The sequence below is a fragment of the Gorilla gorilla genome, chromosome 22, assembly GCF_029281585.2.
Source record: "Gorilla gorilla gorilla isolate KB3781 chromosome 22, NHGRI_mGorGor1-v2.1_pri, whole genome shotgun sequence".
NCBI lineage: Eukaryota > Metazoa > Chordata > Mammalia > Primates > Hominidae > Gorilla > Gorilla gorilla.
This window is the reverse complement of record NC_073246.2, coordinates 16,141,709-16,165,702: the sequence shown is the minus strand read 5'-3', so window position 1 is coordinate 16,165,702 and position 23,994 is coordinate 16,141,709. Positions and strand designations below refer to the sequence as shown.

Below are 23,994 nucleotides of genomic sequence, written 5' to 3'. Positions count from 1 at the left end.
ATGCATTTTTCTTTTAAGTCCTGTAGAAAATAAAAAGTAAAGTTACAAAGCAAAACTGTTTTTATTTGTCATATATTTGTCTTTACCGCAGAACCTTATATTTGTGTATTTTTGTGTGACTTCTAGTTACTTGTCTAGTGTACTTTCTTTTAAATGTGAAGGACTTGCATTAACATTTCACGTAGAGTGGGTCTAGAGGTAAGGAATTCCCAGCTTATGCTTGTGTGGGAATGTTGGAATGTTTTAATTTCTTCCTCATTTTTAAAGGATAATTTTGTTGGATATGGAATTCTAGGTTGATAGTTTTTCTTTCAACATTTAAAATATATCTTTCCATTGCCTTCTGCCCTGCAAAGTTTCTGCTGAAGAGTCCACTTACAATCTCATCAGGGATTCCTGTAAGTTTTTGTTGTCTAGAATTTTATTTTTCTTTCTATTCCTAAATCTAGCAGAATTGAATCAATTTAATGTTCCTTAAGGGTTTGACAATACATTAGTTTAATTTTTTTTTGTATCATTTGATAACTGTTTTTGTTGTTGTTGTTGTTGTTGTTTGTTTGTTTTTTGTTTTGAGACAGAGTCTTGCTCTGTTACCCAGGGTGGAGTGCGGTGGTGTGATCTCAGTCACTGCAGCCTCCAGCTCCCAGGTTCAAGCGATTCTCTTGCCTCAGCCTCCCAAGTAGCTGGGATTACAGGCGCCCACGACCACACCCAGCTAATTTTCATATTTTTAGTAGAAATGAGGTTTCACCATGTTGTCCAGGCTGATCTCGAACTCCTGATCTCAGGTGACCCACCCAGCTCGGCCTCCCGAAGTGGTGAGATTACAGGCGTTAGCCACTGTGCCCACTGTATCATTTGATGACTTTTGTTTTTATTCTCTTTACTTGATATTAATGTTGCTGATGAAATCGACTATATGGTGTCACAGTAATGCAAAAATAAAATAAAAATAAAATAAAACTCTTAACCCTCAGTGGGATTTGATGTTAAGCAGCTATTACTCACACTTGTGGAGTCATATGGGAGTTGGTTAGGTAACACTGTTTTTCTTGGTTCAATTCATGTCTGGCTATTGAATGACTGTCAGTCAGCTGGGGTGACTAGAACCTAGCACATTGGACGACTTTGCACTGTTACACCTGTCTTTCCTTTTCTAACAGGCCAGACTAGGGATGCTTTTGTGGTGATAGCAGAGGTTAGGATGTCCAAGCCCACATGCACAAGCTGATTTTAAGCCGCTGCTTGCATTAAGTTTCCTAAGGTTCTATATTCTAGGGCAAGCCCTACATTTGTGTCCATATCAAGGAGTGGAACAAGTCACCCCACTTATGATGTAACTAAAATTTCCAAGAGAAATGAGATGGATTCAGGGAGTGGTGAATTGGTGCCATTATTGCACTATAACACACCAACCTATTTTCTTTTTATTTTGTATAGAATATACTTAGTTCTCTATTTATGTAAAATTGCCTGTGTACCTCCTTTAAATATCTTGTTACTTTTTTTAAAAAGTTTATTTTTATTTTTTGCTTTTTAATAGGCAGGGTACAGAACTGCTCACATATCATATATATTCTTTTCTCTAGTGTAATTTCATTATTTTGTTTCATTCTTTCTACTTCATATATTTCCATTTTCACTTCTTCTTCTTGTATATATATACACTGTTTGCTATAACCTAATATTTTTTAGTGCATAGAAATTTATGTGTACTATTTTACATAGCACAGCAGTTAACATTTGAGGTTTTTAATATCTTTTTAAAATCCCTACTTATGTATTTATGAAACTCAAAAAATAATAATCTTGCAAATCCCTCAGTTGATGAATTTTTGCAACAAGCTTACTTCCTCTATATTTTTAACTTACATCTCATCTTGTTAGTATAATTTGGAAATACTGTACAAGAATGATTTTTGATACTGCATTCGTGTTTTACCCAGTTTCATAAATTAAAAATCAGCATCTAATTTTATTCCATACTCACTTTCAAGCTTTGTATACTGAAAGTTTTTCTGGATCTTGTCTTTGATAAATCTACATTTATTTAATAGTGATGATGTAATGGACTGAACTATGCTTTTTATGAGTGGCGTACTTTAGGAAAGGTATAAAATTATTAGGCCACAAAATATTCCACTTTATGACATTTTTATCTTTGTCATGTTTCACTTTAAAAAAGATAATTATGAAGTCATTAGAACTTTATTCCTTCATACAAATAGAGATTTGTAACTTGGATTTTCTGCCTTGATATTTTTAGGATATTTTTCTCTTTCATCGAAATCCAAACCAGTTTCTAGGAAGTCTCTTGGTGAGTCTGATTAACTGATTTTATCTAGATTATGGTGAGCCTTTTCCATGTGCAAACCCCTGTATACAATGATTTTCTTAGTTGTTGTAGCTGCTACTTTCTCTTACCCTCAAGTGATTACCACCCCCACTTCAGGGGAACAGCAATCATTTTTAATTTGAATAAGCAGACCCTGTCCTATATCTATGTTTCCCTTAGTAATTTTAATATCTTTCTTTCTTCATTTCTTACTATAAGAAGAGCTTTCTGTGTTTGTTATAGCATTTATAATGCAAATTTTAATTTTGCAGTTGCATTTTTACTTTTTCTGAATTGGAATATTTCATTACTCTGTTTTTCATCTGATCCTATTGTTGTTTTCTTAATTTTTTTTTTTTTAAACAGGTCTCGCTCTGTTGCTCAGGCTGGAGGGCAGTGGCACAATCTCAGCTCACTGCAACCTCTGCCTGCCTGGTTCAATCGATTCTCCTGCCTCAGCCTCCCGAGTAGCTGGGATTACAGACATGCACCACCATGTCTGGCTAATTTTTGTATTTTTTACTCCTGCTCCAGTTTTTGAGATGTATTTTTTCTTGCATTCTAATGAAAAATATTTTATATCTGTTAATAGATAATAGATATATTTGTTGATTATATTAGGTGATGATTTCTTTCTCTTAAATTTATCACCAGGATCCTACTGGTTTATTCCTCATTACTCATTCTAGGGCCAGGTAAAATTGACTTTAGCTTGGAGTGGACCAGCACTTTGGATGTATTGATTGGTATTGATGATATGTATTAAATTCTTGTCAGAATGCCAGGTGGTGAGAAGGTGGATGTATAGATTTCCCACACAATTTGCACGGTGTAGCATGCATTCATATTGTATTGTGTTTCAATATATTTCTCTTCCTCATTCTCTGATATTTACAACAAATGAAATAATTTTTCCAAATATCTCTCAGCTGTTAACATAGGAATGGAATGCAAGTCTTGCTTCTCCTTCATTGCCTTCCTTATTTCTCTTCATCTAATCAATTGTGACAATATTGTGTATATACTTGAAAACTAGAATTATTGTAAGAAATGCATATTATCTCAGTATTAAAATAATACATGTTACCTCTTGTTTTGCTATGTTTTTCTGGGATAGATTCTTTAAAGTGGAATTACTGGCATAAAGTGCATTAATACTTTTGTTAATTTTTGGTATGGATTGAAAAATTATTTCCTAAATATTCTTATCAAATTAAAGTGCTAGAAGCAGTATGAACATATACTATCATCTGGAGAAAAAACACTATGGGGATTATTTGCTTATTATGGAAAAAATAGAATCACAAAAATCTGTGAAAAAGAAAACAAAAGGCAGTCATCATTTCATTGTCTAGCAATGACTATTGCTATTCATCTGGTTTAGTTATTTTATTTTCTGCCCTAGTTCTTTCTAGGGTAGATAGATAAGTATATAGAGCAATATATAGATAGATAGTTAATAGTTATAGAATACACCCATGGATGAAAATACTGTAAGGATGATATTTAAGGTGTTTTACATTTTTGTCCCATTATACATAACCCAGCGATTAAAGTCTTTACACTTATTACAAATGGTTTGTAAGTCCTAGAAAGAAAATTAAGAAAAAGATTTGTTAAGTTTATGTGTACAGTAAACACACACATGCAAAATTTCAAAGGAATGTTGTATCAACTTATGATCTCAACATTCATGCTATATTAATATTTATTATTTAATTTTTTGAAACATTTTAAATTTTATGGGGACAATATTACTTTATTGTTTTGTATTGATGACTAGACAAGTTAAATATATTTTATTCTAATGCTTATTATACAAGGACTACTCTAAAACTTTTGTTAAAGTTTATAATCAATGTATCAACTTTGATTAGTACCCATTGCACTTTATTAACAATCTTATTTTCGCTCACACCCATTACTATATTTTGTACAGATAAAAAATTTTTTAACCAATCACACTTATATTTTCCATTACTTTTGGTTCAGAAAATCTTTTTACATAATTAATACATTACCTTCAACATTGCAGTTGCTCAGTAAATTATGTTGAAGGGCTCATGAAATGAAATCCTCCCTACTCTCCACATTTAATTCTGTTCTTTGCAATAGCAACAGGAATAAAATACTATCCCAGTACTCAGCTTGACTGACATTTTCTTATTTCAGATAATAAAAGACCATGCCTTGAATTCTCTCGGCTAAGTGTAAAGGATTCCTTCAGAGATTTATTTATTCCAAGAATAGAGACCATTCTGATGATGTATACAAGGAACAACCTAAACTGTGCTGAGCCACTGTTTGAACAAAATAACTCACTTAATGTTAATTTCAACACACAAAAGAAAACAGTCTGGCTTATTCACGGATACAGACCAGTAGGCTCCATCCCCTTATGGCTTCAGAACTTCATAAGGATTTTGCTGAATGAAGAAGATATGAATGTAATTGTAGTAGACTGGAGCCGGGGTGCTACAACTTTTATTTATAATAGAGCAGTTAAAAACACCAGAAAAGTTGCTGTGAGTTTGAGTGTGCACATTAAAAATCTTTTGGTAAGTCTGGGAATTTTATGTATTATACATGCTATACAATGTATTATACGTGCTATACAATATACAGTGTGTTACATTCAATACCACAAAGTGATAATAAACTATATACTTTTCCCCACAAGCATTAACAATTACTGGTTTGATATACCAATGTATGCAGCCATCTTTTCTTTGTCTGCCTAAATGAATAATTCTATACCTAGACATATCCTGTGTTATTTTTAAAACATTATATTAAAATTTAGTAATTATTAGGTTTTATTTAAAAATCTTCTGAGATTTCTTTTAACTCTACCTATACCAACCTCAGAATAAAATAGTTATCCTATGTGGGTGGGGGAAATAAACTTTATAATTATTACATTCTTCAGGTATCTTTAAAAATATAAGGCTAAAATATTTGCATATAATAGAGTGTGAATTGGTAAAAGTAAAGAAAAATCTTTTTTTTTTTTTTTTTTTTTTTGAGACAGGGTCTCACTCTGTTGCCCAAGCTGGAGTGCAGTGGCACGATCTCGGCTCACTGCAGCCTGCACCTCCCAGGTTCAAGTGATACTCCTGCATCAGCCATCCGAGTAGCTGGGATTACTGGTACCCACCACAATGCCCAGCTAATTTTTGTATTTTTAGTAGAGACGAGGTTTCACCATGTTGGCCAGGCTGGTCTCGAACTCCTGACCTCAGGTGATCTGCCCACCTTGGCCTCCCAAAGCGCTGGGATTACAGGCAAAAAATCATTTTGAAAAGTAGCATACCTCTGTCAACTTTGGAGGCGGACGTCGGATTCATTCAAGTCTGCTCAGGATTTGAATGGATCAAATAAAATTCAGTCCAGTTCTATGTTATCTGCATTGTGAACGATTTTTGTTTATTAAGTCAACCCTTAGGAAGATCCATGTCTATCCTAAAAGAAAGTAGGTAGTTGTGGGTACTTGAGAGAAAGAAGGGTGATACCTGATTTGGGGGCATTGTTGAGCTTGAAATTTAAACTTGAGTTGTGTTGTGCTGAACTTTCAAGACTCTGCTAAAAATTGAACAAATAACAACACTTCCAAGAAGCCGTTATATGTAGTGGCCAGGGGTCAGACCGGATGGGTTCAAACTGTATGTCCATCTTTTATCATCTGTGTAATTTTGAACAATTACATAGCCTCTCTGTGCTGCATTTCCTTATTTGTACATATAGAATAACAAAATGTTACAAAAATATTTATATGAATATTGAATTAATATATATGTGCTTAATCAGTGGGTGACATTTAGTAATCATTGAGTAAGATCAAGTTTCATTATTATTTTTACACCCCCAAATTTGGACAAAACAATACCATTGCTGTAGAGAGACAGAGGAGGTAATTGATTCAACCATCCTCACCAACAGACTATTAATTACATCATTGATTTTTCCTGATGTTACTGGTGTTTTCTCAACTAATAACTATGTGCCTCAAAGTGTGGAGAATGTGAATATTAAATAGAAATATTTAGGAAAATTTGTAATATGAGATAAAATTCTAACAGTGCCTTTGCTTACAGAGGCTTCATATTACAGAGGAAGATTTAAATGACTGGCAGCACTGGAGTCTCGAGAGATACTCCCTCATGTTTTGGGGCATGGCTGTGAGAAATCTGAAGAAAATCATAACCTTGTGCCTTGAAAGCCTGAGTGTAGTTTTTCATTAGTGGCAAGCGCTCCACATCTTTCTGTAAGCCATCAGACATATCACTGTGTGGGCTGGACCATGATCTGTCCACAAGTCTCACAATAGCTCCCCGAGAGTGTGGTGGAAGTACACTCTCATGTAGTCTTCTAATTTCCCTTCCTGGAGCTGAGACTAAGAGGTATTCAGACGTTGGCCTCGGAAGATTGGACGCATCATTCCTGAGCTGGTGGTCAGGGGAAGTCACCTAAAATCCATGAAATTAATTTCATCATCTCTGAAGTGAGAATCATTATTGAACTTTTGTGAATCTTCCTAAGGTTTTTGACACAACCTGATCAGATAAAACAAGAAGGCAAATTAACATAAATTTTGGAGTGAGACCTAGGTTTGTGTTTTAGTCCATTTGGGCTGCTGTAACAAAATACCATAGGCTAGGTAGCTTATAAACAACAAACATTTATTTCTCATAGTTTTAGGGTCTGAGAAGTCCAAGAAGAAGCCATCAGCAGATTCAGTGTCTGGTGAGGGCCCAATTCCTGGTTCATAGATTATGCCTTTTCACTGTGTCCTCACATGGTGGAAGAGTAGAAGGAGATCCCTCAGGTCTCTTCTATCTGGGCAGTAATCCCTTTCATGAGGGTTCCACACTCATGACATAATTCTCCCAACCCACAAGAAGGCCTCACCTCCAAATATCATCACCTTGGGGATTAGAATTCCAACATATGAATTTTAGGGAGACACAAACATTCAGACCACAGCAGCTTGGAATCCATCTTTTCCTCTTATGAGTCTATGTGGCTTTGGGAAAGTTGTTACTTCTGACAGTTTCCTTGATAAAATTGGAATCGATCCAATATTATTTATTTAGCATTTAATAGGTGCTACTGACAGTTTTAGGCATTAGGATAAAAATGAATAACTCATAACGAAATTGGAAGTGTTAAATATGAACTTTGTAAGGCCCATATCGAGGTAGCTAGCAGAAAGTAAGCACCTAGTAATGTTGATTATTATAAAACACTCTGCTAATTAATTGCATTTTGCATATACTGTTCTTCATGAGATGATACAATTTTAAAATAAATTGATATTAAAAATGAATAAAGAAAAATCAAATATTTTGTGGCAAAAGTTGAACAAATATATAGTCATTTTGAAATTATAAAGTCTCTTTCCCAATATCCCCAAAATGAATCAAGCCAGAAAAATAATGAATTTTGAAATGTTGATATATGAGGGGGGCATGATTTGTTATTACTTGAAATGAATACTGTAATATTGCCTTTCTCTTTAATTGCAGAAGCATGGTGCATCTCTTGACAATTTTCATTTCATAGGTGTGAGCTTAGGGGCTCATATCAGTGGATTTGTTGGAAAGATATTTCATGGTCAACTTGGAAGAATAACAGGTAAAATTATTTTTATAAAATTATTGCTTTAGCATACTTTTAAGTAACAGAAGTTACTTTGCTATTTTTTTTTTTTTTTTTGAGACAGAGTCTCGCTCTGTTGCCCAGGCTGCAGTGCAGTGGTGCGATCTCGGCTCACTGCAACCTCTGCTTCGTGGGCTTAAGTGATTCTCCTGCCTCAGCCTCCTGAGTAGCTGGGATTACAGGTGCCCACTACCACACCGGCTAATTTTTGTTTTTTTTTAAGTAGAGACAGGGTTTCACCATGTTGGCCAGACTAGTCTCTAACTCCTGACCTCAAGTAATCTGCCTGCCTCGGCCTTCCAAAGTACTTGGATTACAGGCATGAGCCACTGTGGCCAGCCACTTTGCTTAAAATTTAGTGGGTACAATAATTACTCAATAGAAATTATGTACAAACATTTATTTTTTCTACGTTATATTTAAATATTGGCTTTGTTTTAGTTAGACTCTAAAGTTTTGTTAAGTTCTCAACAGAGCTTAAGTTACCCAAATGGAAATGGGAGAAAAACATCTATTCCTGCAGTCCCAGCTAAATTTTAAGGACATACTATCGTAAGAATACAGAAGTAAATATGACTCATTAAAGAAAAATACTTTATGTATTAGCTAAGAATATAACTATTTACTTAGTTATCACAAACTTTGATGCATTTCAACTCTCTAAAAATTTTTACTTGAATGCTACAAAAGAATCAGGAGTTGTATCCAATTTGAGGGACTCTGGGTCCCCCTTCATATTTCTATAACAAAGTTACTGCATCCAGGAAGCTCAGTCATCTAATAAGGCTGATATGGATTTTCATTCTTTCCTCTATGAGTGGTAGTGATTTTAGGAATAGGAGGATAATATTCCTTTCAACCAATTTACCTTTTTTGTTTTGAAAAAAAGCAATTATTCATATCTATGGCCATAGAAGACTTATAATAACTTTTAAGTGTTGATAAAAGAAAATAGTGTCCTTAGTTAAGTTTCAAAAAAGGGGGAAAGAGGTGAATAACATATAGTTATCTTTACAAACCTTATGCATACCCTTACTTACTCTGATTAGTTTTAATGTTATCAAATATGTGTGAAAACAAATTAACTGAATGAATGTAGGAGGGTCAAGAAGTAGCAGTTTAGCCAGGATTTACTTATACAAAGTTCCCTAGTGCTTAAAGCCCATTCTCTTTCAAAAACCACACTTGCTCAATTTGTACTTCAAATTGTGTTTACACATATTAGTCTAGTTTGAATGGCCCAAATACCAGGCAATCATCAGGTACTAAAAGGCCACCAAACATGGAGGTTCTATATCAGAATGATTTATAGGAAGATAGATGATTCTGTCTCATTCAGTCAAGTGGGTTAAATAAAATGGGGATAATAGAGGTTTTTGAAATGAAAAACATTATATTTTACTTTTTTTTCTAGGAATTTTTCAGTTTTATTTAAAATTTTTTTAAATTTTATTATTATTATACTTTAAGTTTTAGGGTACATGTGCACAATGTGCAGGTTTGTTACATATGTATACATGTGCCATGCTGGTGTGCCACACCCATTAACTCATCATTTAGCATTAGGTATATCTCCTAATGCTATCCCTCCCCCCTTCCCCCACCCCACAACAGTCCCCGGTGTGTGATGTTCCCCTTCCTGTGTCCGTGTGTTCTCACTGTTCAATTCCCACCTATGAGTGAGAACATGCGGTGTTTGGTTTTTTGTCCTTGCGATAGTTTGCTGAGAATGATGGTTTCCAGTTTCATTCATGTCCCTACAAAGGACATGAACTCCTCCTTTTTTATGGCTGCATAGTATTCCATGCTGTGTATGTGCCACATTTTCTTAATCCGGTCTATCGTTGTTGGACATTTAGGTTGGTTCCAAGTCTTTGCTATTGTGAATAGTGCCGCTATAAACATACATGTGCATGTGTCTTTATAGCAGCATGATTTATAATCCTTTGCGTATATACCCAGTAATGGGATGGCTGGGTCAAATGGTATTTCTAGTTCTAGATCCCTGAGGAATCGCCACACTGACTTCCACAGTGGTTGAACTAGTTTACAGTCCCACCAACAGTGTAAAAGTATTCCTATTTCTCCACATGCTCTCCAGCACCTGTTGTTTCCTGACTTTTTAATGATCGCCATTCTAACTGGTGTGAGATGGTATCTCATTGTGGTTTTGATTTGCATTTCTCTGATGGCCAGTGATGGTGAGCATTTTTTCATGTGTTTTTTGGCTGCATAGGTGTCTTCTTTTGAGAAGTGTCTGCTCATATCCTTCGCCCACTTTTTGATGGGGTTGTTTGTTTTTTTCTTGTAAATTTGTTTGAGTTCATTGTAAATTCTGGATATTAGCCCTTTGTCAGATGAGTAGATTGCAAAAATTTTCTCCCATTCTGTAGGTTGCCTGTTCACTCTGATGGTAGTTTCTTTTGCTGTGCAGAAGCTCTTTGGTTTAATTAGATCCCATTTGTCAATTTTGGCTTTTGTTGCCATTGCTTTTGGTGATTTAGACATGAAGTCCTTGCCCATGCCTATGTCCTGAATAGTATTGCCTAAGTTTTCTTCTAGGGTTTTTATCACTTTAGGACTAACATGTAAGTCTTTAATCCATCTTGAATTAATTTTTGTATAAGGGGTGAGGAAGGGATCCAGTTTCAGCTTTCTACATATGGCTAGCCAGTTTTCCCAGCACCATTTATTAAATAGGGAATCCTTTCCCCATTTCTTGTTTTTGTCAGGTTTGTCAAAGATCATATAGTTGTAGATATGCAGTGTTATTTCTGAGGGCTCTGTTCTGTTCCATTGGTCTATTTCTCTGTTTTGGTACCAGTACCATGCTGTTTTGGTTACTGTAGCCTAGTAGCATAGTTTGAAGTCAGGTAGCATGATGCCTCCAGCTTTGTTCTTTTGGCTTAGGATTGACTTGGCGATGTGGGCTCTTTTTTGGTTCCATATGAACTTTAAAGTGATTTTTTCCAATTCTGTGAAGAAAGTCATTAGTAGCTTGATGGGGATGGCATTGAATCTATAAATTACCTTTTCACTATATATTGATTCTTCCTACCCATGAGCATGGAATGTTCTTCCATTTGTTTGTATCCTCTTTTATTTCATTGAGCAGTGGTTTGTAGTTCTCCTTGAAGAGGTCCTTCACATCCCTTGTAAGTTGGATTCCTAGGTATTTTATTCTCTTTGAAGCAATTGTGAATGGGAGTTCACTCATGATTTGGCTCTCTGTTTGTCTGTTATTGGTGCTATATTTTACTTTCAAATATCTTTTTAAGATGATTGTTTCTTCATTGTATAGATGTTCTCAAAAAACTGAATTTTATCTTCTCTCTCCTCTTTTTGACAATTCCCAGAAAGTCATGAGCCTAGAATTTTTATTTAGAAATTAAGATAACCCAGAAATAATATTCACACTCCATGGAATTTAAAATATATTTTTTCTTTTCTTAAGAGTGTGTGAGAAAGTCTTACGAGAAATGGATAAGATAACATGATTTATCCCATAGCCCAAATTATATTTGGCACCTAAAAAAGCTTTTCAGGTCTATCTACAGATAAATCCAGAGTGAGCTAGTAAGGTACAGAGTTCAAGAGAGGACCAGATGGTATTCATTATTTTTTTCCTTCAGGAGAAATAGTTGTAGTTATTATTAAATATAAACTACTTTATTACTCCTAATTCAGTCTCACATAAAAATACTCCAAAAATTCCTACAATATTTTGTTGCGGCTTAACCTGAAAAGCTCTGAAGGTTAGTAGTATTATTCAAATACTGAAGTTACCTGCTATTCATTCACTTCCATTTGTTTTTAGATATGTTCTTGGATAGGTTTAAACTAAAAGTATAAATGCTTTTTATGTTTATAATGCAGTAATAATGGAAGTATGCAATGTAAGGAGCTCTGTGGACTTGATGAGACTGATTATTTCTTTCTTGCTTTCCAGGTCTTGACCCTGCTGGGCCAAGGTTCTCCAGAAAACCACCATATAGCAAATTAGATTACACTGATGCAAAGTTTGTGGATGTCATCCATTCTGACTCCAATGGTAACAAATCAGGATTTATTACCTAATTATTTGAAAATGAAAAGGAAAATGTAGACCTTGGGCAAGAGGAGGGCATAAGAAGAAAAAACATCATGGATAAAATGATTTTAAATCTGTAATTATAGAATGATAATATTTCCCAAGCAATATTTCTTAGGGTTAGTCATTTCCTGCATTGTCAAATGGCACTCTTTGACTTCAGTTTGCCTCCTTCGGGTTTCAAGATGTGTCATGTCATCCTAAAACACTGAAATAGATAACTAAGAGTTCATTCTGTTCATGCTGTTGACAATTTTATTGATTTGATCACATTTTCCCCCATGTTTAGTGTTCCTGATGTATTTAGGTTACCATTCTCCCCGCTTATTTTCTTGCTATGATATATATCAACTAGAACTGAACACAGCATTTCAGCCACAAATAAAGAATAGTCTTCCTTAAATGTAAGGAAATAATTTTTCTATTGTTTTTAATTATCTTAGCTGAAAATCCCTAACAGGGTATTGGATTTTTGGCCAGAGTACAATTGAACAGACACTTTTAAGAAACAGACTGTCCTCGTGCCTTTCCTGATTTGAATTTGTTGATACTAATATTTACTGAGCACTTCCTATACATTAGGCAGTGTTTTGAGTGCTTGTATGATTAGTGAATTCTACTAAATTTCCATTAGATAGATAACAACTATCATTCCCTTTACAGTTGAGGAAACTAGAATAAAGGTTGTAAGGTCAGTAAATGGCAGAGTCAGAATTTGAAATCATATGTTTTGATTCCAGATGATGCACTTAACCAGTATATTATTCTTATAAACCGAATCAGGAGAGGGTATGGTGCTAAGATAGAGACAAGGGCAGTGACACTAAGATTGCTCCTCTGAATTTATCTTGTGGTGATCTATACTACCATACTTGGGTTTATGTGTCTGTGTGTGAGATACGTAAATGCCATAGATGCAATTTTTCAACCCCCGTGACTACATGTCAATAGATTGAGACTCCAGTGGTAACAATTCTGCTCCTTATTTGAAATCTAGGTTCACCTACTTCTATAAGCAGTCAAAACCAAAGAAGTCATAGTTTAGTGTTATCCAAACCTCTCATGTCTTATTATCTCTAACTCTTTATATCAGCTTGGCCCATCCACATAAAACACATCTATTGGCCAATTAATGTGTAGTCCCTTGTCTGAATTTTTTCTGAAACTCTAACTTATTGGGGGAACCCACCCCCAATATTTCAATGTAGGTTGTTTCTATTTTCCATAAGTGTCGGCCAGCTGAGAAATAAAGAGAGACAGTATAAAGAGAGGAATTTTACAGCTGGTCCACCAGGGGTGACATCACATATCGGTAGGACCACAATGCCCGCTTGAGTCTCAGACCAGCAAGTTTCTATTAAGGGTTTTAAAAAGGGAAGGGGGTGTAAGAACAGGGAGTAGGTACAAAGATCACATGCTTCAAAGGGCAAAAAGCAGAAATACTGATAAGGTTCTATGTTCAGCAGTGCATGTATTGTCTTGATAAACATCTTAAACAACAAAAAACAGGGTTCAAGAGCAGAGAACCGGTCCAACCACAAGTTACCAGGGCGGAGCTTTTCCCCACCCTAGTAAGCCTGAGGGTACTGCAGGAGACCAGGGCATATCTCAGTCTTTATCTCAACCACATAAGACAGACATTCCCAGAGCGGCCGTTTATAGATCTCCTCCCAGGAATGCATTCCTTTCCCAGGGTATTAATATTAATATTCCTTGCTAGGAAAAAAATTTGGCGATATCTTTCCTGCTTGCACGTCCATTTATATGCTCTCCGCAAGAATAAAAATATGGCTCTTTTTGCCCGACCCCACAGGCAGTCAGACCTTATGGTTGTCTTCCCTTGTTCCCTAAAAGTCGCTGTTATTCTGTTCTTTTTCAAGGTGCACTGATTTCATATTGTTCAAATGCATATGTTTTACAATCAATGTGTACGGTTAACACAATTATCACAGTGGTCCTGAGGTGACGTATATCCTCAGCTTAAGAAGATAACCTGATTAAGGGATTAAAGTAAAGACAGGCATAAGAAGTTATAAAAGTATTATTTGGGAACTGATAAATGTCCAGGAAATCTTCACAATTTATGTTCCTCTGCTGCGGCTCCAGCCAGTCCCTCTATTCGGGGTCCCTGACTTCCTGCAACACTAACTTCAATTCTGCCTATGGCCTTTTGACTTAGCTCTTCATACTTTTTATTATTTTTGTTTGCATTTTTGACTTATCCTAATGAACTGTCTTGGATTGTCTTATATTCGCAACATCTTTCGATGATGCAACCTATCAGATCTAATCTGCCACTAGAGGCCACATAGTTGGAACATTGGATTGATCTTTTCATGACTATCACAAATAAGAAACACAGATTTTTGATGCTGCATATGTACCTGTCCGAGAAATTTCTGAATGATATGCGTGGACTCAGCACATACCTGGTGAACTGCCTTTTCCTTGAATACTAGACAATGAGCACATCTTCTACTTGCCAGTAATCCTCATTTTTATTCAGTTGTGAGTGTTCAGAAAGCCATGTGGCCTTTCAAATTTGTGGATTAGATAATTAGGGCATACATTTTTGCTGAGATATTGGGGAAAATTATCAGTCCAATATCCAAAAGATAGATGCTTTTGAAACCCTCATATTGGGTTTGCAAATCATCTCATCTGTGGAACTCCAAAGGACATTATAGAAGCATGGGTAAAGCTGAACAAATCAGCCTTCTTATGGTCTGCAGAAAGTTTCTCGTTATCTGAGTTGCCTCTGCCAAAATCACGTTTACTGAGTTTTTTGTTTAAGTAGATTCTGAATTGTTAGAACTCCTAGTTATCTGACAGAAGCAAACAATAGCCTTCTTTGTAGGAAATTCACATAATTCAATCTCAAATTATTTTTACAAAAACATATTAAAATAAATGTTTAGCATCCAAGATAGCCAGGCACACTTGGAGCAAGACAGCGTGAATGAGAAACAGCAGAAACAACAGTCAATAGACAACACCCATAGGCCTCCAGATACTGGAATTATTATACACTGGCTATAAAAAATGTGCTTATTATTAAGTTGGTGCAAAAGTAATTGTGGTTTTTGCTATTAATATTTTCAAAAAGGTAGAAGACTGAAAAATTTAACAAAAAATTAGTAAGTGTAAATTTATCAATTATATTTGACAAAAATAATGAAAGTTCTTACCCTGAAAAGTAAAATAATTGACATCCATTGAATGGGTATAACAGAAAATTAGAAATAGGTAAAGAGAGAGTGAGCGAGTGAACTAAAAAGTAGGTGAAAAGTAAATTTCTAGACTGAAGCAAATGGGTACCAAAGAATAGACAATATAGACCAACAGTTAAGAGATGCATAGGATAGGCAATGACATGGCAAATTACATTGTGTTAGAATTCTGGAATAAAAAGGCAGAAAAATGGAACAAAGACTATATTTAAAGAGATATTATCTCATAATTTTCCCAAACTGAGTAATATAATCAGTCTACAAGTTCAAAATGCCCAATTAATTCCATTCAATAAGAAAAATAATAAAGATTAATCTCCATTGAGATGTATGATAGTGAATTGCAGAAAAGGCCATCATCAAACCATACAAGTTTATTTAAATAAGTTGAATAAAATTGACCAGAATTACAATTGAGTTCTCCATAGAAACAATGGACTATAGGAAACAACAGAATGATTGCTTCCACATGGTGAAAGGAAAAAACTGCTAAGATAGTATCCCAATCTGTTTCAAGAATAAATGTATTTTGTTTCAGACAAATTTAAACTGGAGAGAAACTGTCATGAGCAGAAAGGTTACCCTTCAGACATTCATGAGCAGAAATGTATTCTTCAGGCAGAAGGAAAATTATTCTTAGATTGTGGCTATTTTGGAAGGAAGAACAATGAACTAGTTAAATCTAAGCATATGTTGATGGCATAAAATACTGTTAATAATGTTTTATGGATTTGAAATATAGAAAGAATTAAAATAAGCTAAAAATAGCATATGATTTTGGGTGATAAATGAATTTCAAGCTTTCTGTGTTCCTTTCATTGTATAGAAAGAAGGTGAAAATGACCTTCAGTAATTGATATTCATAAGTATAGTATTCATGTTGAATCTTTAGGGTATCTAGCAAGAAAATGAAGGACAAAAATTGAATATACTTTTTATGAAGTCTAAAAGAAGGCAAGAAAAGAGAGAAAGAATGCATACAACAGCTAAAGCAAATAGAAGGTAGATAATAAGATAGTAAAATCAAACACAACTATACAATTAAGACAAATGGACTTATGCTCTAATTAAAATATTGTGGCTGTCAAACTTGATTAAAAAGAAAAACCCAACTCTTATTTATTAAAGACATATATAAAAGCAAGGAAGCAAAATATTTGAAAGTAGAAGGGTGATAAAAAATATGCAAATATTATCCTCCAAATGGTGGTAAATCTATATTAGACAAAATTGATTTTATATAAACTAATAAAAATATGGACAGACTTTAAAATAATAAAACTTTGAACTCACAAAGAAGATATTACAATTCTAGTTTGTATGTACCTAATAACACAGCTTCAAATACATAATGCAATATTAACAATAACACATTGCAAAAAAAGGCAACTACACAATCATAGTGAATAATTTTAATTAACACAATTGATCTAATGGACATTTATAGAACATTACACCTGAGAACTGCAGAATTTACAGTCTTCTGAAACACAAATGGATATTTTACCTAAGTTAAGCATATACTGAGCCTTAAAAATATTCTCAAACATTTCGATATACCTAATGTAAATGAGGCGTTAACGGGTGCAGCACACTAACATGGCACATGTATACATATGTAACAAACCTGCACGTAGTGCACGTGTACCATAGAACTTAAAGTATAATAATAATAAAAAAAGAATAAATAAATAAATATAATCAAAGCTATGAGGGCATTATTAGCGAAATGTAACAACAAAAAAAAGAATTGAAAGCAAATAAAAATGTTTGGATCTGAAAAAAAAACAATATTCTCAAACATTTCAAAGTGTAGAAATCATAATCTTTTCTATCTTTAATGCACTTAATTCAAATAAATAACAAAAATATAACTAAAATCCATACATTTTTGAAAGTGAAAAATCACATTTAAAAATAACTAATGAATACAATAATAAATAATACTATAATCAAACATTTTGAATTGAATATTCACATTATTGCATATTAAAACTTTTTGGATTCAGCAAAGGCCATGGCTAGAAGTTAATGTATAGTTTTGAGTACAGCTATTTTAAAAGGCTGAAAATCAATAATCTAAGCATCTAGTTTGAAAAATTAAGAATTAAACGTTAGAAACACACAGAAATGGAGAAAGAAGCAAATATTAAACATACCAGAGAAATTAATGGAATAAAAATTATGAATTGCAGATGATTTAAAAAGCCAACATTTGCACTTTAGAAAAGATAAAAATTAATTATTATTTTAAAATTTATTTATATCACTTTTGCCTTCTTTTTTTTTTTTTGAGATGGAGTCTCGCTGTCGCCCAGGCTGGAGTGCAGTGGCGCGATCTCAGCTCACTGCAAGCTCCGCCTCCCGGGTTCACGCCATTCTCCTGCCTCAGCCTCCCGAGTAGCCGGGACTACAGGCGCCCGCCACCGCGCCTGGCTAATTTTTTGTATTTTTAGTAGAGACGGGGTTTCACCGTGTTAGCCAGGATGGTCTCGATCTCCTGACCTTGTGATCTGCCCGCCTCGGCCTCCCAAAGTGCTGGGATTACAGACTTGAGCCACCGCGCCCGGCCCACTTTTGCCTTCTTTCCATACTATGAAAGGAACATAGAATGCTTGAACTTCATACATCTCTTCTAAAAATAAATTCTTGGAGAGAAAAAAAAGAACAAAAAGAGAAGACACAGTTAGTATCAGTAATTACCTGGTTCTGTTTCAGTCAACTGGATTCTGAAGATGAAAAAAACCTTGAACTCATGTAAAACACAAAAATTATTTCCTTGTGGTATGCATAAATGTGAAAGGAAAATAAATGGTTTATGAGCTATTATTTTTAAAGCCTTCATAACACTGGGATAATGAATAATATTTTCCCAAAGTACACAAAAATTTCTAACCCAAATGAAAAGATTAAAATGTCAGATTATATAAAAATTGAGAATGCTATAAATACTTTAAGAATGTGAACAGCAAGCCATAAAAAAAAGCAGTAAAAGAGATAAAGACCTACTATCAGTCAGTAATAAAGACAAAGATAACCTAGTTAAGAAAAAGTCAGGACATTATGAAGGATACATTCTAAATAGGCAATAAACATATAAAAAGTTCTTAAAGTTAGTAAGAAAAAAATATAAATTAAAACCCAAATAAGAAGCCACACGCTTAAAATTCAAAAGCTTGACAAGACCATTTATTGGCAAAGATATGCTACAACTATTCAGCATTATTTATTAAAATCAAAGATACTCATAATCTATAACAATTCCACTCCTAGGTATATAACCAACAGATGTACCTTCACATATGCATTAATATATTTGTTCAAAATGTTCATAGTTTGAACACATTAGCCTCAAATAGGAAACAATACAAATGTACCACAATAGGAGAATGGAAAAATAAGTTGTGATATGTTCATACAATGAAATACTATATGACAATAAATGACTGTTTTTACACCTGACAATGTGGATTAATAGCACAAACATACTAATAATCTAAAAAGCCAGAAACAAAAGCCTACATAAAATATGAGTAAGTTCATATATTTTTTCACAAAGGGGAAATCTAAACTGTAGGGTTTTGGGAGTCATCCTTAGAAGATAAAGAATAAAAACAGGCCAGGTGAGGTGGCTCACGCCTGTAATCCAAACACTTTGGGAGGCCGAGGCGGGGGATCACGAGGTCAGGAGTTCGAGACCAGCCTGGCTGGCATGGTGAAAGCCCATCTCTGCTAAAAATACCAAAAATTAGCTGGGCATGGTGGCATGCACCTTTAGTCCCAGATACTTGGGAGGCTGAGGCAGGAGAATTGCTTAAACCCGGTAGGCAGAGATCACAGTGAATGGAGATCATGCTATTGCACTCCAGCCTGGGCGACAGAGCCAGACTCCATTTCGAAAAAATAAAATAAAATAAAATAAAATAAAATAAAATAATAACAACAGATGATTTTATTTTAAAAAAAGATGATGGGTTAGCGATTAGGGGACAGAGAGACACTTGTGGCTGGGTAAGGGCACACTGGGAGCTCCTAGGTGCTATTTCTTTACATTAGTGTGGTAGCCCCATGGCTGTTTGCTTTATAATAATTAATTAGCCTATAGATTTATGTTTAATGTTCTTTTTCTGCATGTGTCTTATATTTTACAATAAAAGGAAAATTAAAAAGTCATAGCTGCTCTCCCCACCCTTCTTGAAACCAAGAGAATGAATGATCTAAGCAGACCAAGCTGCCCCCTACCCCATCTGATAAAAGGGAAATGACATGCCTGAATCAAGGGCTGCTTCTAAGTTAATGACAAATTTCTTTTATCCCCCCTGATTCCTAAGCAGTCCTGTTGGTTTGAGTCTCCTTCAGTGGCAGGTTGGAGAAAATGACAGTTCCAAACTGCAAACCCCTAGTCTTGGAACTCCATGTCGAGTTCATATATGAGGAAATTTCACAAATCTCTGACACTGTTAAATTTTTTTCTTGTTTTAAAAACTTTTTGGTCTTATTTAGGAAGCATGCCCTTCCTTGCGTAAATTTCACAGGCTAAGAAGATGATGGGATTTTAAGACAGACTGGCTAGCATACCCTCACCATTGTCCCAATCAAGTCATATATATGCTTTCCTGAATTCTAGGGGCCTGTCATGAAGTCATCTACATTGTCCTTTGTCTTTCCTTACCCATTAAATAGTGCTCTTCTCCCCTCTCTCCAGCCTCAGTGTACATGCCCAGTGTTCTCATGTGCTACTAACAACTCATTAGAGGTTCTGTTACATCCTAGAACTAAGTCAAGTTGCAGCATCTAAACCCTTACTGTCAGAACCATCTATTTATCTTTGTTTTAGGCTAAATCTATTACTGATGTCTTTCATGAGTTCACTGTGTTGTAGGAAATCTTTTGTGCCCCAGATTAAAGCATTGTTATCTTATTTAGCAACACAATTTTGTATCAAATCACAGTCCTGAGTATTCTGAGCTTGCTAGCCCTTTTCACTGTTAAGGCTTCTCTGAGTTATATGCTGGTAATGGGCTCAGAATCTGTACATTCACCAGTGGTCCAGTGATCTACAGGGCTACATAAACCCTTGAATCAAAGCTATGTGTTTTATGTCACTCTGACTCAAACTGCTCCAGCCAAGGCAGCTTAGTTGTTAGATTTTTTCCAGTTAGTGAATCCAGCACCAGCAGGTCTTAGAAATTATGACCAAAAGTGAAAGCAAATCATCACACTGATCAAAAAGGATCTGTAGGACTTGGCTTCCTTTGCTCTGAAGCTCCCTCTTACACATTAGACTTCAGCCACGCTGGCTTCTTTGCCGAGCGTATTCACACAAATATCCACTGGGCCTACTGCCTCACATCCTTCACATTTTTGCTCCACTCCAACTTCTTCAAGTGGCAAATTCCTAAACCAAATAACTTAAACATGCAACTGCCACCCTCACTAGACCCTTCCTGTCCTCTTGTTCTACTTAACTGTTCTCCATAGCACTTATTATTATTTCACTTACTCTGTATTTACTTGTTTATTATGGTTTCCTTCCACTATAAAGTATTTTCGACTGCAAGGAATTTTGCTCTATTTCTTTTTTCTTTTTTTTAATTTTATTATTATTATACTTTAAGTTTTAGGGTACATGTGCACAATGTGCAGGTTAGTTACATATGTATACATGTGCCATGCTGGTGTGCTGCACCCATTAACTCATCATTTAGCATTAGGTATATCTCCTAATGCTATCCCTCCCCACTCCCCCCACCCCACAACAGTCCCCAGAGTGTGATGTTCCCCTTCTTGTGTCCATGTGTTCTCATTGTTCAATTCCCACCTATGAGTGAGAATATGCAGTGTTTGGTTTTTTGTTCTTGCGATAGTTTACCGAGAATGATGATTTCCAATTTCATCCATGTCCCTACAAAGGACATGAACTCATCACTTTTTATGGCTGCATAGTATTCCATGGTGTATATGTGCCACATTTTCTTAATCCAGTCTATCATTGTTGGACATTTGGGTTGGTTCCAAGTCTTTGCTATTGTGAATAGAGCCGCAATAAACATATGTGTGCATGTGTCTTTAAGCAGCATGATTTATAGTCCTTTGGGTATATACCCAGTAATGGGATTGCTGGGTCAAATGGTATTTCTAGTTCTAGATCCCTGAGGAATCGCCACACTGACTTCCACAATGGTTGAACTAGTTTACAGTCCCACCAACAGTGTAAAAGTGTTCCTATTTCTCCACATCCTCTCCAGCACCTGTTGTTTCCTGACTTTTGAATGATTGCCATTCTAACTGGTGTGAGATGGTATCTCATTGTGGTTTTGATTTGCATTTCTCTGATGGCCAGTGATGGTGAGCATTTTTTCATGTGTTTTTTGGCTGCATAAATATCTTCTTTTGACAAGTGTCTGTTCATGTCCTTCCCCCATTTTTTGATGGGGTTGTTTGTTTTTTTCTTGTAAATTTGTTTGAGTTCATTGTAGATTCTGGATATTAGCCCTTTGTCAGATGAGTAGGTTGTGAAAATTTTCTCCCATTTTGTAGGTTGCCTATTCACTCTGATGGTAGTTTCTTTTGCTGTGCAGAAGCTCTTTAGTTTAATTAGATCCCATTTGTCAATTTTGGCTTTTGTTGCCATTGCTTTTGGTGTTTTAGACATGAAGTCCTTGCCCATGCCTATGTCCTGAATGGTATGGCCTAGGTTTTCTTCTAGGGTTTTTATGGTTTTAGGTCTAATGTTTAAGTCTTTAATCCATCTTGAATTAATTTTTGTATAAGGTGTAAGGAAGGGATCCAGTTTCAGCTTTCTACATATGGCTAGCCAGTTTTCCCAGCACCATTTATTAAATAGGGAATCCTTTCCCCATTGCTTGTTTTTCTCAGGTTTGTCAAAGATCAGATAGTTGTAGATATGCGACGTTATTTCTGAGGGCTCTGTTCTGTTCCATTGATCTATATCTCTGTTTTGGTACCAGTACCATGCTGTTTTGGTTATTGTAGCCTTGTAGTATAGTTTGAAGTCAAATAGCGTGATGCCTCCAACTTTGTTCTTTTGGCTTAGGATTGACTTGGCGATGCAGGCTCTTTTTTGGTTCCATATGAACTTTAAAGTAGTTTTTTCCAATTCTGTGAAGAAAGTCATTGGTAGCTTGATGGGGATGGCACTGAATCTATAAATCACCTTGGGCAGTATGGCCATTTTCACGATATTGATTCTTCCTACCCATGAGCATGGAATGTTCTTCCATTTCTTTGTATCCTCTTTTATTTCATTGAGCAGTGGTTAGTAGTTCTTCTTGAAGAGGTCCTTCATGTCCCTTGTAAGTTGGATTCCTAGGTATTTTATTCTCTTTGAAGCAATTGTGAATGGGAGTTCACTCATGATTTGGCTCTCTGTTTGTCTGTTATTGGTGTATAAGAATGCTTGTGATTTTTGTACATTGATTTTGTATCCTGAGACTTTGCTGAAGTTGCTTATCAGCTTAAGGAGATTTTGGGCTGAGACAATGGGGTTTTCTAGATATACAATCATGTCATCTGCAAACAGGCACAATTTGACTTCCTCTTTTCCTAATTGAATACCCTTTATTTCCTTCTCCTGCCTAATTGCCCTGGCCAGAACTTCCAACACTATGTTGAGTAGGAGTGGTGAGAGAGGGCATCCCTGTCTTGTGCCAGTTTTCAAAGGGAATGCTTCCAGTTTTTGCCCATTCAGTATGATATTGGCTGTGGGTTTGTCATAGATAGCTCTTATTATTTTGAGATACATCCCATCAATACCTAATTTATTGAGAGTTTTTAGCATGAAGTGTTGTTGAATTTTGTCAAAGATCTTTTCTGCATCTATTGAGATAATCATGTGGTTTTTGTCTTTGGTTCTGTTTATATGCTGGATTACATTTATTGATTTGCATATATTGAACCAGCCTTGCATGCCAGGGATGAAGCCCACTTGATCATGGTGGATAAGCTTCATGATGTGCTGCTGGATTCGGTTTGCCAGTATTATATTGAGGATTTTTGCATCAATGTTCATCAGGGATGTTGTTCTAAAATTCTCTTTTTTTGTTGTGTCTCTGCCCGGCTTTGGTATCAGGATGATGCTGGCCTCATAAAATGAGTTAGGGAGGATTCCCTCTTTTTCTATTGATTGGAATAGTTTCAGAAGGAATGGTACCAGTTCCTCCTTGTACCTCTGGTAGAATTCGGCTGTGAATCCATCTGGTCCTGGACTCTTTTTGGTTGGTAAGCTATTGATTATTGCCACAACTTCAGAGCCTATTATTGGTTTATTCAGAGATTCAACTTCTTCCTGGTTTAGTCTTGGGAGAGTGTATGTGTCGAGGAATTTATCCATTTCTTCTAGATTTTCTAGTTTATTTGTGTAGAGGTGTTTGTAGTATTCTCTGATGGTAGTTTGTGTTTCTGTGGGATGGGTGGTGATATCCCCTTTTTCATTTTTTTATTGCGTCTATTTGATTCTTCTCTCTTTTCCTCTTTATTAGTCTTGCTAGCGGTTTATCAATTTTGTTGATCCTTTCAAAAAACCAGCTCCTGGATTCATTAATTTTTTGAAGGGTTTTTTGTGTCTCTATTTCCTTCAGTTCTGCTTTGATTTTAGTTATTTCTTGCCTTCTGCTAGCTTTTGAATGTGTTTGCTCTTGCTTTTCTAGTTCTTTTAATTG

The 23,994-nt window shown here is 35.4% G+C and overlaps 1 protein-coding gene across 2 annotated transcripts in view; it reads left to right on the top strand.

Annotated features, from left to right (window-relative positions):
- LIPI (lipase I) overlaps window positions 1-23,994 on the top strand; it is a 108,781-nt gene that overhangs the window by 17,916 nt on the left and 66,871 nt on the right. For both annotated transcript variants that reach the window (XM_031005260.3, XM_031005265.2), the window contains exons 2-4: window positions 4,508-4,893; window positions 7,861-7,969; window positions 11,943-12,044. In XM_031005260.3, coding sequence (XP_030861120.2) covers window positions 4,508-4,893; window positions 7,861-7,969; window positions 11,943-12,044 — 597 coding nt within the window. The remainder of the gene's footprint in view (window positions 1-4,507; window positions 4,894-7,860; window positions 7,970-11,942; window positions 12,045-23,994) is intronic.